This window comes from Aspergillus puulaauensis, chromosome 5 (assembly GCF_016861865.1).
Source record: "Aspergillus puulaauensis MK2 DNA, chromosome 5, nearly complete sequence".
NCBI classification, from domain to species: domain Eukaryota; kingdom Fungi; phylum Ascomycota; class Eurotiomycetes; order Eurotiales; family Aspergillaceae; genus Aspergillus; species Aspergillus puulaauensis.
The window spans coordinates 2,664,015-2,677,107 of NC_054861.1; the positions used below are offsets into that span (position 1 = coordinate 2,664,015).

A 13,093-nucleotide genomic window follows, 5' to 3' on the forward strand; every position below is an offset into this window, starting at 1 on the left:
TACACAACTACAGCGCAAAGAATCACTCTCTCGTAAGATCTTTCATTTTCAAGTTTTTTAATAGTATTTTTGCCCACCCCCTCGATCCAGGACTATCTTATCTAAGAATGTATACAGTATAAAAAAAAGAAAACTCCGGCGCGATACTAACAATCTCATCTCCATGCAACCCGAGGCAAACAGCAAAAAGAAAGAGGGCCATCACACCTCAGCGTGCTGCTTGAAAGCGTTGACGGAGCCCAGAGGCCTTCGGCTCTAAAAAGAAGTCGTTTGCCATTTCAATGGTAAAGGAAAAGAAACGTAACGTAACACATCACCAGTCCATGGGAATTTGTTCACAATCTCAGGGGGGTTGGCTCGGAGGCTCGAAATAACCGTCGGCAGGCGGTTGAAATTGGGGCGTGAAATAAATCACATACATTAAGACGGAAGAGGGAGAAAATAGTGTAGGAACGAACAAGTTGAAAAGAGGCTAGGCATGCCCAAATTGCGAAAGATATAACCAACCAATTCCGCAGCGAAAATGCAAGATGTTTTCTTTTCTTGTTTCAAGGGAATTTGAATGCGAAAAGTGATAGTACAAGAATACAACAGAAGCCATGAAGAGACCGCTAATAAAAGTTACCACTTCACTGGCGAGGAGATCTAATAATCAATGTTAGTAAGAGTACTTTCATTGCGCCTTTTTGGCAGTTGACTTACGTAGGGCTATAGGCCGGCGACGTCGGGCTGTAACCAGGAGATGTTGGGCCTCCAGGCGAGGTCGGCGAGCCGGAAAAGTTAGGGGACGTGGGAGAGTACGACTGGGGGCTTGTAGGCGACCACCCAGGAGACGTAGGGGTGTATTTCGGAGAGGTAGGCGAAGTAGGAGACAAGTGTCTGGCACCACCAACAGCCGGACTGGTAGGACTGTAACTTGGCGAGGTTGGGCTGAAAGCTGGTGAAGCAGGACTGAAACTCGGCGAGGTAGGGCTGTAGTTTGGAGAAGTCGGTGAGAACCCGGGTGAAGTAGGGGAATACGAGGGTGACGTCGGTGAAGCCTGCCCAAACGCCGGCGACGTTGGAGAGTAGGCCGGCGATGTCGGTGCAAATGACGGACTGGCGGGAGAGAATCCCGGAGATGTCATGAACCGAGGGCTGGTGATACCCATGCCTGGCGACGTAGGAGAGTAGCTGGACGTTGGAGAATATCCAGGCGACGTAGGGTTGGCACTGAACGGACTGCTAGGAGAGTATCCTGCCGGGCTGGTGGCAGCAGGACTGAATCCACCACCAAAGGCGCCTGAGGGCTGGTACTCCGTAAAGCCACCAGGAGTCTCAGCACCCGCCTGGCGGATGGGAGAGAAGTTCGAGTCGGGGTCGGCAGTACCAATATAGGCACTTTCCTGCATAGGCGAGCCAGTATCGTACTGCGTCGCAGCGCCGTCCGAAATAATTGCATCCTTTGCACCCAGAGCACCCATGACTCCGTAGCGAGCATTATTCGAGACAACAGTGTTGAGCATGCCCTGGTCAAGGTAGACGTCGAACTCGCCAGTACCCGCGGGTGCCATTTGTCCCAGAATCAAGTTCTCCGATACACCACGGCAGTCGTCAAGTTCACCAAAGGCCGCGGCCTCTAGAAGAATCTCAACCGTCTCTTCGAAAGAGCAACGCATAAGCGCACCGTTATCGGCACGGTTGATACCGTGACGAGTGACTGGAGTCAGGTAGCCTCGCACAGTCATCACGTCGACCAAAAGTGCCAAGTGACGGTGGTTGACGTAGGATCCGTCGAAAGCCAACACTTGCGTCAACTCACGGAGAACAGCAGTTCGCGCTGCCTCAATACCAAACACCTCAAAAATTTCAATGAACTGATTCGAGTATGTTCGGCTAGCATCGACGCCCGGAATCGCCAGAACTTCACCAAGAGAAGAACCACTGGTTTCAAGCACCCACTCTTTACACAACGGGTCCGTCTTGCTAGTGAACAAGGACCCGTCTTCCAGGACACGGACCTTGCTCTTCTCGTTGATGAAGGCACGCTCAACTCCAGAAACACCACGCAGGGTCAGTGTGTCCAGAAGGTGTTGCTCCAGTTTCTTCAATGTAACATCGTACTCGATGTCATCGTCCTCCTCATCTTCCTTGTAATCCTGGATCTGGCGGATACGGATGACCTGTTCGTCTGCGTTGTTGTCACTGAAGATGACAGCGATATCCTTGGGGTAGGCCTGTTTGATCTTAGTAGCGACGTCTTGCACAGTGAGGCCCTTGTCAAGAAGCTGCGGGCGGCTCAGAATGATACGAAGTAACCACTTAGACTGGCGAGACGAGTCATCGGTGACATCTTCCGGAATAATGAAGTAAGATTCAACCATATCCCGGTCGTTTTCGATGACTGTGGACTGGATGTCAGGATCATAGTAGATCTCCGTCGCCTCCGTGATGGATCGCAAACTGGTGTGCTCAACAGCGCTACGAAGCTGCTTGGCCCCTTCCTTGTCATAAGAACGTGCAGGTTCTTGGTAGACAGTCATGGACGGGGTCTTGATGTTGGTCGCAACGTTCAGGATTTCCTTTAGACGAGGCACACCAAGGGTAACGTTCTTCGACGAAACACCAGCAAAGTGGAAGGTGTTCAATGTCATTTGAGTAGCCGGCTCACCAATGGACTGAGCGGCCAGAACACCGACCATCTCGCCTGGGGCCGCGGCCGCCTTGGCAAAACGAGACTCAATGGCTCCAAGAACGTGTTGGAACGCAAGTTTGTTCATGGAGTATTCGGTTACCAATCTGCGGAATGCAAGGCGACTGCGCAGCTGGGCCTTGAAGAGCAGAGTTGCACTGTCTTGTGCCTCCTGGGAAATGTCATCGTTACCGCGCACAATCCACAGTCTATCAAGTAGAGATTGCACCTGAGGAATGACTTCCGCAGGGTGCAGATCACTGATTGTTCCTTCGCGAATTCTGAAGGTGGTTCGAGCCATTTCAAGGATACGCTGAACGTTGATGGGAAGTTGCATCATCTCCTCGTCTTCCTTAGCCACACTGCGAAGGAAGGCCCGAGACTTTAGTAGGTCCTCCCATTCTTCGTCCAAGTATCTCTGGACCTCAACATCGCCAGCAATTTCGTTGGCTTGCTCCAACACTTCAGGGCCGAGGCTGCGCTCGGGATCCATGAGGTCAACACGGAACCGATCTCTAAATTGGTTGTCCGAGCACTTGATAATATCAACGCGCTGGTTCTCGATATGTGCACCATCGAGACCATCCTCTCCGTAAATGAACTGAATAATATCACCCAACGAGTTACGGACGGTGCCGTCATACTTGACCATAACCTCTTCAAGGGCTTTAACCAGCTTACGCTGAATATAACCAGTTTCGGCGGTCTTGACAGCAGTATCGATCAAACCTTCTCTACCAGCCATAGCGTGGAAGAAGAACTCTGTGGGGGTTAAGCCACGAAGATATGAGTTCTCAACGAACCCTCTGGATTCTGGAGAGTAGTCATCTTTCGTAAAGTGCGGCAAAGTGCGGTATTTGAAACCAAACGGAATACGTTTACCCTCAACGGATTGTTGACCCACCACAGCAGTCATCTGTGAGATGTTGATCGTTGAACCCTTCGAACCAGAACGAGCCATTTGAATGGCGTTGTTCAAATCCTTCAAACTTTTCTCGGTCTCGCTACCAGCTTCATCACGAGCGTTGTTAAGCGCTCGTGAGACCTTACTCTCAAAGGTTTCACGCACGTTCATACCAGGAAGGGCTTCGAGGGTGTTGTCAGTTGCGCTAGTGGTGATTTCCTCGACTTCCTGCTTCCGAACACGCACACAGTTCTCAATGCGCTGGATCGTGAGCTCGTCAGGAATAGTGTCACCGATACCGATGCTAAATCCGTTGTGAAGTAACCAGTAGCCGACAATTGCTTGAGCACCGTTGAAGAAAGCAACAGCAGTATCTGACCCATATTCATTGAAGATAGTGTGGATGACACCGCCACCACTCGCACCGACAGTCTTCTTCGAAAGCATTCCATACATCAACTGTCCACTATGAATAAGGAGCCCACCATCGTTAAGAGGGGAGAACTTCTCAGCAAGTGGAGAGCCGTCTTTATCAACTCGCAGAAGGTTAAGACCAGATGGAAGCGCCATGCTGATCATCTGCTTTCCTGTCCACCTAGGTCTAGGCTTCAAGATCGCAGGCGGGGGAATAACACCATCCCAATCAGGCACCCACATCATAGTATTCATGACCTGCTCCTTGCTGAGGAAAATGTCACGGCGACAGATCTTGTAGATACCGCAGAGAGTATCCTGCACAATACCCATAAGAGGGCCGTTTCGCTGAGGAGAAACGATGTTGTGAGGCACAAGGGCAAGCTGGCTGAGCTCCGCTCGAGACTCTTCGCTTTGAGGGACGTGCAAGTTCATTTCGTCGCCATCAAAATCAGCGTTGTAAGGAGTGGTAACAGAAAGATTGAGCCTGAAGGTCGAGTAAGGCATCACCCTAACGCGATGACCCATCATGGATTCTTTGTGAAGGGACGGCTGTCGGTTGAAAAGAATGACATCCCCATCCATGACGTGGCGTTCGACTTTCCAACCATACAAGAGCTGTTGCCCACCTGCCCGCTTTGCGTGTCGAAGATCGATGCGCTCACCATTGTCCCGGACAATGTACCGAGCGCCAGGGTGCTCATTCGGGCCATTCATAACAAGCTGCTGCAGTTTCTCAATGTTGTAAGGCGTGACAACTTCAGGGTAAGTCAGTGTCCTCGCAATACTCCTTGGAACACCGACTTCGTCAAGGGACAGGTTTGGATCACCAGTGATCACAGTACGTGCAGAGAAGTCTACACGCTTTCCCATCAAGTTTTGACGCAGACGACCCTCCTTACCCTTTAAGCGGCTTCGAATAGCTTTGACAGGTCGGTTAGACTTTTGCATAGCCTTTGGCTGGCCGGCGATATCGTTGTCCATGTACGTAGCAATGTGGTACTGGAGCAAAGACTCGAATTCGCGCACGACGTGCTCTGGGGCACCTTCCTGCTCACAACGCTGGACATTCTGGTTTGCTCGGACGATTTCAGCCAGTTTATAGGTCAAATCATCCTCACCTCGTTGGCCAGAAGTGCTACCACCGACAAGCACACTGGGACGAACAGGAGGAGGTGGGACAGGCAACACCGTAAGAACCATCCACTCAGGACGCGCATAGTCATTGCTCAAACCCATGATGCGAACATCTTCGTGGGTAATGTTGCGGAAGACGTTAAGCGCAAGTTGAGGAGTGAGAGTTTTCTTCTCAGGTTGTTGCATGTCCATTTCATCCATCATGCTCTTCGAGGGCTTCCATGTTCCAACAAGCGATATACCTTCCTTCCGAACGGTCGGCTGCGCATTGCCGCATCCACCGTGATGCCTCGCAGGTTTTGAGCTTTCCTTGCCGTACTCGTCATCGTCCGGAGGTGGGTCCGCCTCGCAAATCAAAACATCCTTCGAAAGCCGCCAGATGTGGTCAAATCGTCGCTTCGGGTCTCGAATCCGCAGGGCATCTAAGAACTTCGAATCGGACTGGTCTCAAGTCAGCATAATCGCCATGTTAGATTTGCCATCCCGTAAGGGATGACTAACCGTGTTGGCTTTGATCTTGCCACAGTTGTGGCAGACCGTCTCAAGCAACTTCTTGATTTTCGTCAAGAAACCTGGGGGAATGTCAGCTCCATCAATTCCATGCGTAATCCCTGTGGATAGACTCCTTACCGATGTGGAAGACCGGAGTGGCTAGCTCAATATGTCCGAAGTGCCCCGGGCACTCCTTCTGACCTTCTTCACAGGTCTCGCAGTTCCATTGTCGGTCAATAGTTCCCATACGCGGATCATTAAGACCTTTGGTTCGTGGGCGTTGCCTTTGCTCATCCTACAGTTGATTTTGCGTTAGGTTATTTTTGAACACAAAGACTGGTTTCAGCGAACAAAGAAGAGGACAAAGAACTGACCATTGTCTCGGGGTATTCCACATGCACCACACTCATTCGCTTGATCTCCTCGGGTGAGAAGAGACCAAACTGGATTTCCTTGATTGTGCGCAAAGGCGCCTTGGAGTAGGGAAAGTAGACGTTCGCCATGATGAATTATGACGCGAAAACCGGGAGCAATCACAAGGCGAAAAAAAGTCCACTTAATGAAGGAATAAAAGCTCTAGAAGTCGCGAAAAGTCGCTTTCTGGCGTTTTATATCCGTTAGTTCACAAGCAAAAGCAAGCGATTAATGAACGGTGTTGCGAGCAGAGGGCCGGATGAGGCCTCTGGCAGCCCTTGCCACGAGGGCGCCTGGCACCCTATCCACGACTTCGCGAAGCTCTGAAAAGGCCGAAAAGGGGGGAAACCACGGTCGGCGAGGCGATATTCGAGATCGTATGAAAATATCGCGATAAACGCGATGATCGGGGTGGTGTTGGGGGATGGGTGAACAGCGTGTCGGGGTGATGAAAGGGAGACGTTGGTTGTGAAGTTGGTCACTGACGGGGAACGAGTTTTCTGAGCCGCAGCCTGCTGTTAGCGCCGGTCCTCTAAAGCTCTGTCACCCCAACCTCATCACGGTGTTACCACCAATGACACAATGAATTAACACAACACAAGTGGGTCCTATTGTCGTTGTTTTAAATGTGTTATTCACCGCCCGCCACCCCAGTTTTCGGTCTTCAGCCCAGGAAACCAGGAAATATCCCCGCCGCCCAGGCAATGCATTGAAAGCCTGCGATCGTTGAGGGCGCTGGATGTTTGCTCTCACCCTTTACTCCTGGCCTCTTTCTAGGCTGGGAATTTGCACTACCTCCTCACTTGCCTCTCTATTTTGACCGCACCTTGAAGCGGCTTCTAGCCTCTCCGCGCCATGAACCTCTCTCTTATCGACCCGTTTGTCCTGGCTCAGGACTATCCGGACACATTATCAGAGAAACTGAGTATGTGATGGTTACCGAAGTTCTATGTGTTAGGTTTCTAATCTTTATTATAGGAAGTGGTCACGCGACATGTCTACGATTCAATCGCAAGGGAGACTATCTGGCGTCTGGACGAGTGAGTTTCATTCCAAACATCACAAATTCAAGCGACCGGTCAAGCTGACTTTCACTACCAGGTGGATGGCACAGTTGTTATATTTGATGTCGAGACAAATGGAGTTGCGCGCAAGCTCAAGGGTCACGTTAGACAAATCCAATCGCTCAGGTATGCCGTACCCAATACTGCCACTGGCTGGAAAATACTGACTCGCGCGAATTGCAGCTGGTCTAGAGACGGTCGCTATATTCTGAGCTCATCGCAAGACTGGAAGTGTATTCTGTGGGATCTGAAAGATGGTTCCCGGGTACGCACAGTCCGGTTTGAAGCTCCCGTATATATCGCAGAACTACATCCTTACAACCAGTGCGTCTCACAGCCCAACAACCACCACTATTACAATGTGCTAATGTTGTGTGATATTTACAGTCTATTATTCGTAGCCTCCCTCTTCGAAGACCAGCCCGTTCTCGTGGACATCTCATCCCGCAAACCTGTCAAACGCATCCTCCCCTCCGCCCCATTTCGCGCCGCGCCCTCTAAAGATGAAGAAGTCGATCCAGCCGTCGCCGCCAAACAAGCGGCACAAGATGCGAAACATTCAACCTGTGTCACAGTTTTCACTGCACTCGGTAACCATATCATAGCCGGCACGTCGAAAGGCTGGATCAACCTCATCGAAACGCAAACCTGCACCACCATCCACTCCACCAAACTCTGCAGCGGCGTTATTATCCTCCTCCGTCTGGCCAGCAACGGCCGCGACCTCCTCATCAACAGCTCTGACCGCGTTATCCGCACAATCCTCATGCCCGACCTCTCCCAACTCGGCATCGATCTCGAACCAACAAATATAAAGCTCCAAGTCGAGCACAAATTCCAAGACGTTGTCAACCGCCTTAGCTGGAACCACGTCGCCTTCTCCTCAACCGGCGAATTCGTCACCGCCTCCACCTTCATGAACCCCGACATCTACGTCTGGGAACGCAGCCACGGCTCCCTCGTCAAAATCCTCGAAGGGCCCCGCGAAGAACTCGGCGTCGTAGAATGGCACCCAACCCGCCCCTTCGTCGTCGCATGCGGCCTCGAATCCGGCTGCATCTACACCTGGTCCATCGTGACCCCACAGAAATGGTCCGCCCTCGCGCCTGATTTCGGCGAAGTCGAAGAAAACGTCAACTACATCGAACGCGAGGATGAGTTTGATATCCACCCGGCCGAGGAAATCCACCAGCGCCGTCTCGACGCAGAAGATGAAGAACCTGACGTCCTCACCATCGAGCCAATAAAGGGCGGCGTCGGCGACGACGAGATTGAGTCCTTCCGCATGCCCGTCCTACTCGATATCTCCGACAGCGAAAGCGAGGAAGACATCATTGCCGTAGGACCGGGGACGATGCGCCGTCGGAGTCCAGGTGGTGCACGGGATAAAGTAAATGGCGAGAATGGGACGGTGGCTGCAGGTCGAGGCGCGAAAGGGGGGCGGCGGCGGTGACGCATCCATCGTGGATATTAAGTCATCTGCTGCTGCCTTTCTATTTACACAAAAAATGCAGTCAGTCCCATCTCGTTTCTCGTTCTCGAGTTCATGTAAAATATAGATTTACGGAATCGGTTTTGCCGTTGGGCGTTCGGTGCTGTTTGCAGGTTTCTTTGTATGGATTCCATGGAATATGAAGGGGTATATAGTACGGTGCTGGAGTTTGGACAGCGGGAGGACTTCAAAACAAAAAACATGCATGCATACAGAACCAGGGGTTTAATTTATTTCATATTATCTTTATTTTATTCTATTTCTGTTTATTTTTATATTCATGTTTTTCGTAATGAAGTGACCTAAACAGTTCTACATTCGAGCAAGCCTGGTACCATCCATTAACTGAAGCCCCCGGGCCCAGAATATATATCCAACCATCCATGGATTGGAAATGTGGGCGGATCGGCACGACAACCCAACCTCACCATGGAATCCGACAGAATAATTAGAAAAGGTTGATTTCTCAGGCACAGCGTGTCCTTTTCTGTTTTTACCCCTGTCTTCTATCAAACAGCAGTTTCTTTCCCTTTCTTACCTACCCTTCAAATCACTTCGTCCCGCTGCCCGCGTCCTGGTCCTCTTGCTGCCGTGCCTAGTTGGACTGCCCCTGTCCAATGTTCCAGCCACAACAAAGGGGGTTAGACGCCTGTCTGCCGTGACCATGGCCCTGGTGCATCTGAAAATAATATACCACGCGTCCGATCGATCTCTGTCTGTCTGGACTAACTAGGCTGGGATTTGACTAGAGCTGGGACAGACGGCGTGAGTATATGGTATGGTAGGCAAGCGAGGAAGTCGTTGCATCATACGCAACGCACGCGTCTCGACGCGATGGAAATAGGGTCGGTCGTGCGAGCGAGGAATAAGGGCTGGTACGGGTCATCGTCGTTCGGTAGTCGGCACTGACTGACTGGAGCGTTGTCGAGTTCTATCGCTGTCCGTTTTTCACCCACCAGGGGGATGTGCGAGTAATGCTAGTAATTCTAGTACTAACTGGCATGTCACGAAATATTGTTGTATATGTGCGAGATATTTGCAAGCAGTATTCCTCCTTTTTTTTCGTTCCGCAAGTTGCAATGTCATGTCGCAATGAAATGCGCTTCCTTTTTTTTCCTTCTTCGTTTTTCCCCCGACCTGCCGTCGATCGTGTTTGGGTTAGGGTTGTTTATCTCAATGGTTTCCGCGCTTGGTATATGTGCAGGATATTGTAGGCGTGGATTTCCTTGTTGAATGCCTCAGTTTTGACGTCCGAGGCGAGCTGCTGGATTTTCTCCACGGGCCAGCCAAAGACGCGACTAAACGGGGCTATACTGAGATTTTCGATGCTCTCTGAGACGGCTAGATTATACCATCGCGCGACCTTCCTCTCGTGCTCGTCTTGATGCCACGGGTTGAGCGGGAGACCGACAATTTGGTGGTCGATATCCGTGAAGCCGACGTCCTGGAGGTATTTGATGGTGTCGCGAGAGCTATGAGCAATCGGGCGCATGGTTTCCGCTGTCGCCTGCTTCAGGTATTGATACCAATGGCGCAGGGCCAATCCGTCCAGTGACCGATCATCGCAGCGGGGCTCGAAATCAATTTCGACCTGCTCGAACCAGGCTCCCGGGCGAAGGTGTGAGAAGATCCTCTGGTACAAGTTCGGCCAGCCCATGACACTGCCGCAACCCATCTGTAGATGGATGAGGTCCCACGAATCCTCGCCCATCGCCCAAGGGGCCTCGAAGTCGAAGGGTGAATAGAACTCGCAGTTCTTCGGGTGATTCGGGGGTTGGATGGGAGCCAGATCCACGCCGGCAACGAAGGCGTCAGGGTATTTGCTTGCTACTTCGATCGCCCAGATACCAGTTCCACACCCTAGGTCTAAGAAACGGCCGTTGCCAGGATGGGGCGCGTAGATCAGGCTTTCCGATACGCGCGCTACCGTAAAAAGTTTATGGAAGATGTCGAGGCGGTCCTGCTCTTGCTCGTCGCACGGGAGGAAATACATGCCCCTGCGGAAGCCATGGTAGGTGCGGCCGTTCTCTTCATGGAATTGGGTTCGCTCGCCGTTGCTGGTAGCACAGAAGAATCACATTAGCCTCTCCAGGACCAGATCCCGCACTCACATAGGGAGGAGACTTTTTTTTTTCGTCTTAATGAATCGAACAAGCAGAAGAAACGGAGGGGCAAGAGAGAAATACTTGCTATAGTTGGGACTCATACTTGGAGACCCATTCCGATTCCAGGGCCCGCCAATTGCCCCGTACCTCGCGCCCGACTCGCGCTCAGTAAGAGCCTGAATGTCCATCGCGTCCGAATTCTGCCTGGAGCGACCTATTTCGCTGGAAGTTGGAGAGTGGTAGCTGTAGTGATTGTGCGCTGGCGAGGGGGAGGTCATGGCGGGGGGTCGAGGTCCCACCGGACCCTTTCCAAACATCACAGGCGAAAGAATGGTGGGCAGAACGAGGACCAGCAATACTACTTGGGCAGGTTAGGAGATGGCACTTGAGTGTGTGCTCGTGGAGTATACGGATATTCTCCGAAGTCCGAAGTCGTGGGGGTGCGCTCGGCGGGCAGAGCGGCGGCGGGGGGGTTCAGTGAAAGACAGACGACAGACAGACAGACTCAGCAGCTCGCGAAGGATCAAGAAACACAAAAGTCAATAATAGTTGCTGACGAGAGCAGGGGAAAAAAATCAGAGTGGGGGAGCGGCTGAGAATCGAAGGATTGACGCCGGCTGAAGTAAAAACAAGAAATGGGGCATCAATACAACAGCGGGCGAGGAGGCAATTATAGACAAGGCTTGGAAGAGGCTCCCCGCGAAGGATCGGCTGCGAGTAGCGGTCACGATAGCAAAGAGCAAAGGCGAAGTTTTGCGGGCGCCAGAGGGAGAGCGGCCGAGAGGAACGGAGACAGCGAGACAGCGAGACAGCAACGAGTACGACAGCGAGTCCAGGACCAACGCACGACAAGACAGGGCCGTCTTTAAGGTTGTCGCAGCCGCTGTGCTGACCCGGTTGGGCCCACGGGCGCGCGAGGGCGGGGCGGACTGACAGAGGTGGCAGTGGCAATGGCAGTGGTTGAGGGAGAGAGATGGAAGAGAATCAGGGGAAGCTGGCAGGCTGGCTGGCAGCAGGGATCAGGCCCCTGTCGGCTTGTCGCGAGTCTAACTCTACACTCTACAGTCGACAGCTACACTAGCCGGAGACTAAGTAAGTGGTGTCTGTCAGATTCGATGGACCCCAGAGAGTACCACGGTAGTAACCGATCGTTTCCTGGAACCGTCTTGCTGAGGGACTGTTAGGCTGTTAGAGTTGCGGGCGGGAGGCGGTCCGTTAGTCTGTAGTCTCTTTGTTCCAGCGCTTTGGCTCGCTGGCTGTCTTTGTACACACACTCACTCTGCTTGTTTGACCTTGACTCTTTCTCTCGAACCATTGCTATGGCCTCTCATCTCTTCCATCAATGCACCCCATCCAGTCCTCCCCAGCCCTGCTCCAGTGTCCCAAACGTGAAACAAACCCTTCCCAAAGTTTGGTACCATATCAGCGTCCCTGGTTAAGCGCCTTCCCCTCGCCTGCTCCCAACTCTCGCTCTCCCAGCCTGATCGACGAGCCCAAACACCCTCCGTTTCCATCGTTTCCACTGTTTCCATGGTTCGCTGTCGCACAGACATCATGCGTTGACAACTTGACAGCCAAAGGGGAAACAGCTCCAGTAACGTGGCTGAGGCTGGTAGCCCACAACTCCCAACAAATCCCGCCAAATCCACGACCCGAGAGGGCCGAAACGCTGTCTCCAATAAGGCCGAAACAAACAAGACTCTGCGATGAAACACGCACGGCCTCTCAACACTGGACAAAGGTTTGTGAATTGTGATCGTTGTACTTGTCGGTGGTTCCTGCCGCTCTCCTGCGTACCCACACTTTTCCCACGAGGGCCGAGAGGCTACTGTAGTCTACTACTGGCCGCAGCTCTAGCGACCAGTCCGCCTGCACTCGTTTCAAGGGCCAAATCCCATGTCGCCCGGTTCATTGGTGGCGAGCGATGCGCCCTCCTCCTCCATTTTCTCTGCGAGACTAACGCTGAAAAGACTCTGCGCCGTCCATATGCACTCGGTGCCTGATAAACGGCTGAATGGCCCGCCCTCCTTGATTCCTGGATGTCGTGAGGAGGCCTCATCAAGCAACACTCGAGTCCTCACCGACTTCTGGTGAACACGCAAGACGACTCTCGTCCTGATTTAATGCGCCTGCTGCGGCAAGGCACCCATGCGTAACCTGTTACTAGGGCCTCCCCGGCGATTCGCGAGCATATCCATCGCCTCTCAGGCTCTCATTCATCTCCATCTCATACCTCGTTGCTTTGATCTCCGTCTCATACCTCGTTGCTCCACGCGACGTTACAGATTATATGGTTTTTCTTTTTCTTTCCTTCCTTTTTTTTTTTTAGTGTTCTTTTAATTTTTCTATTCTTTTCTTTTTTTCTTTCCAAATAAGCTCACTTGACCAGGGCCATCAGGC

At 52.1% G+C, this 13,093-nt stretch overlaps 3 protein-coding genes across 3 annotated transcripts; 1 reads left to right on the forward strand and 2 right to left on the reverse strand.

The window, feature by feature from the left end:
- Nucleotides 1-629: 629 nt before the first annotated feature.
- Nucleotides 630-6,121, reverse strand: RPB1 (DNA-directed RNA polymerase II subunit RPB1; the record flags this gene model as incomplete). Its single annotated transcript, XM_041706081.1, has 5 exons — nt 630-645; nt 703-5,567; nt 5,628-5,698; nt 5,757-5,913; nt 5,993-6,121. 5 exons carry the CDS (start codon nt 6,119-6,121, stop codon nt 630-632), a joined length of 5,238 nt encoding a protein of 1,745 aa, XP_041558502.1.
- A 766-nt stretch (nt 6,122-6,887) lies between these two features.
- SWD1 (Set1-mediated histone H3-K4 methylation subunit Swd1) lies at nt 6,888-8,549 on the forward strand (the record flags this gene model as incomplete). Its single annotated transcript, XM_041706082.1, has 5 exons — nt 6,888-6,957; nt 7,011-7,072; nt 7,134-7,222; nt 7,280-7,420; nt 7,484-8,549. 5 exons carry the CDS (start codon nt 6,888-6,890, stop codon nt 8,547-8,549), a joined length of 1,428 nt encoding a protein of 475 aa, XP_041558503.1.
- Nucleotides 8,550-9,756: 1,207 nt separating this feature from the next.
- Nucleotides 9,757-11,010, reverse strand: APUU_51021A (class I SAM-dependent methyltransferase; the record flags this gene model as incomplete). The annotated part of the gene is made up of 2 exons (XM_041706083.1): nt 9,757-10,645; nt 10,775-11,010. The coding sequence occupies 2 exons, from the start codon at nt 11,008-11,010 to the stop codon at nt 9,757-9,759; spliced, it is 1,125 nt and encodes a 374-aa protein (XP_041558504.1).
- Between the last annotated feature and the right edge of the window lie 2,083 nt (nt 11,011-13,093).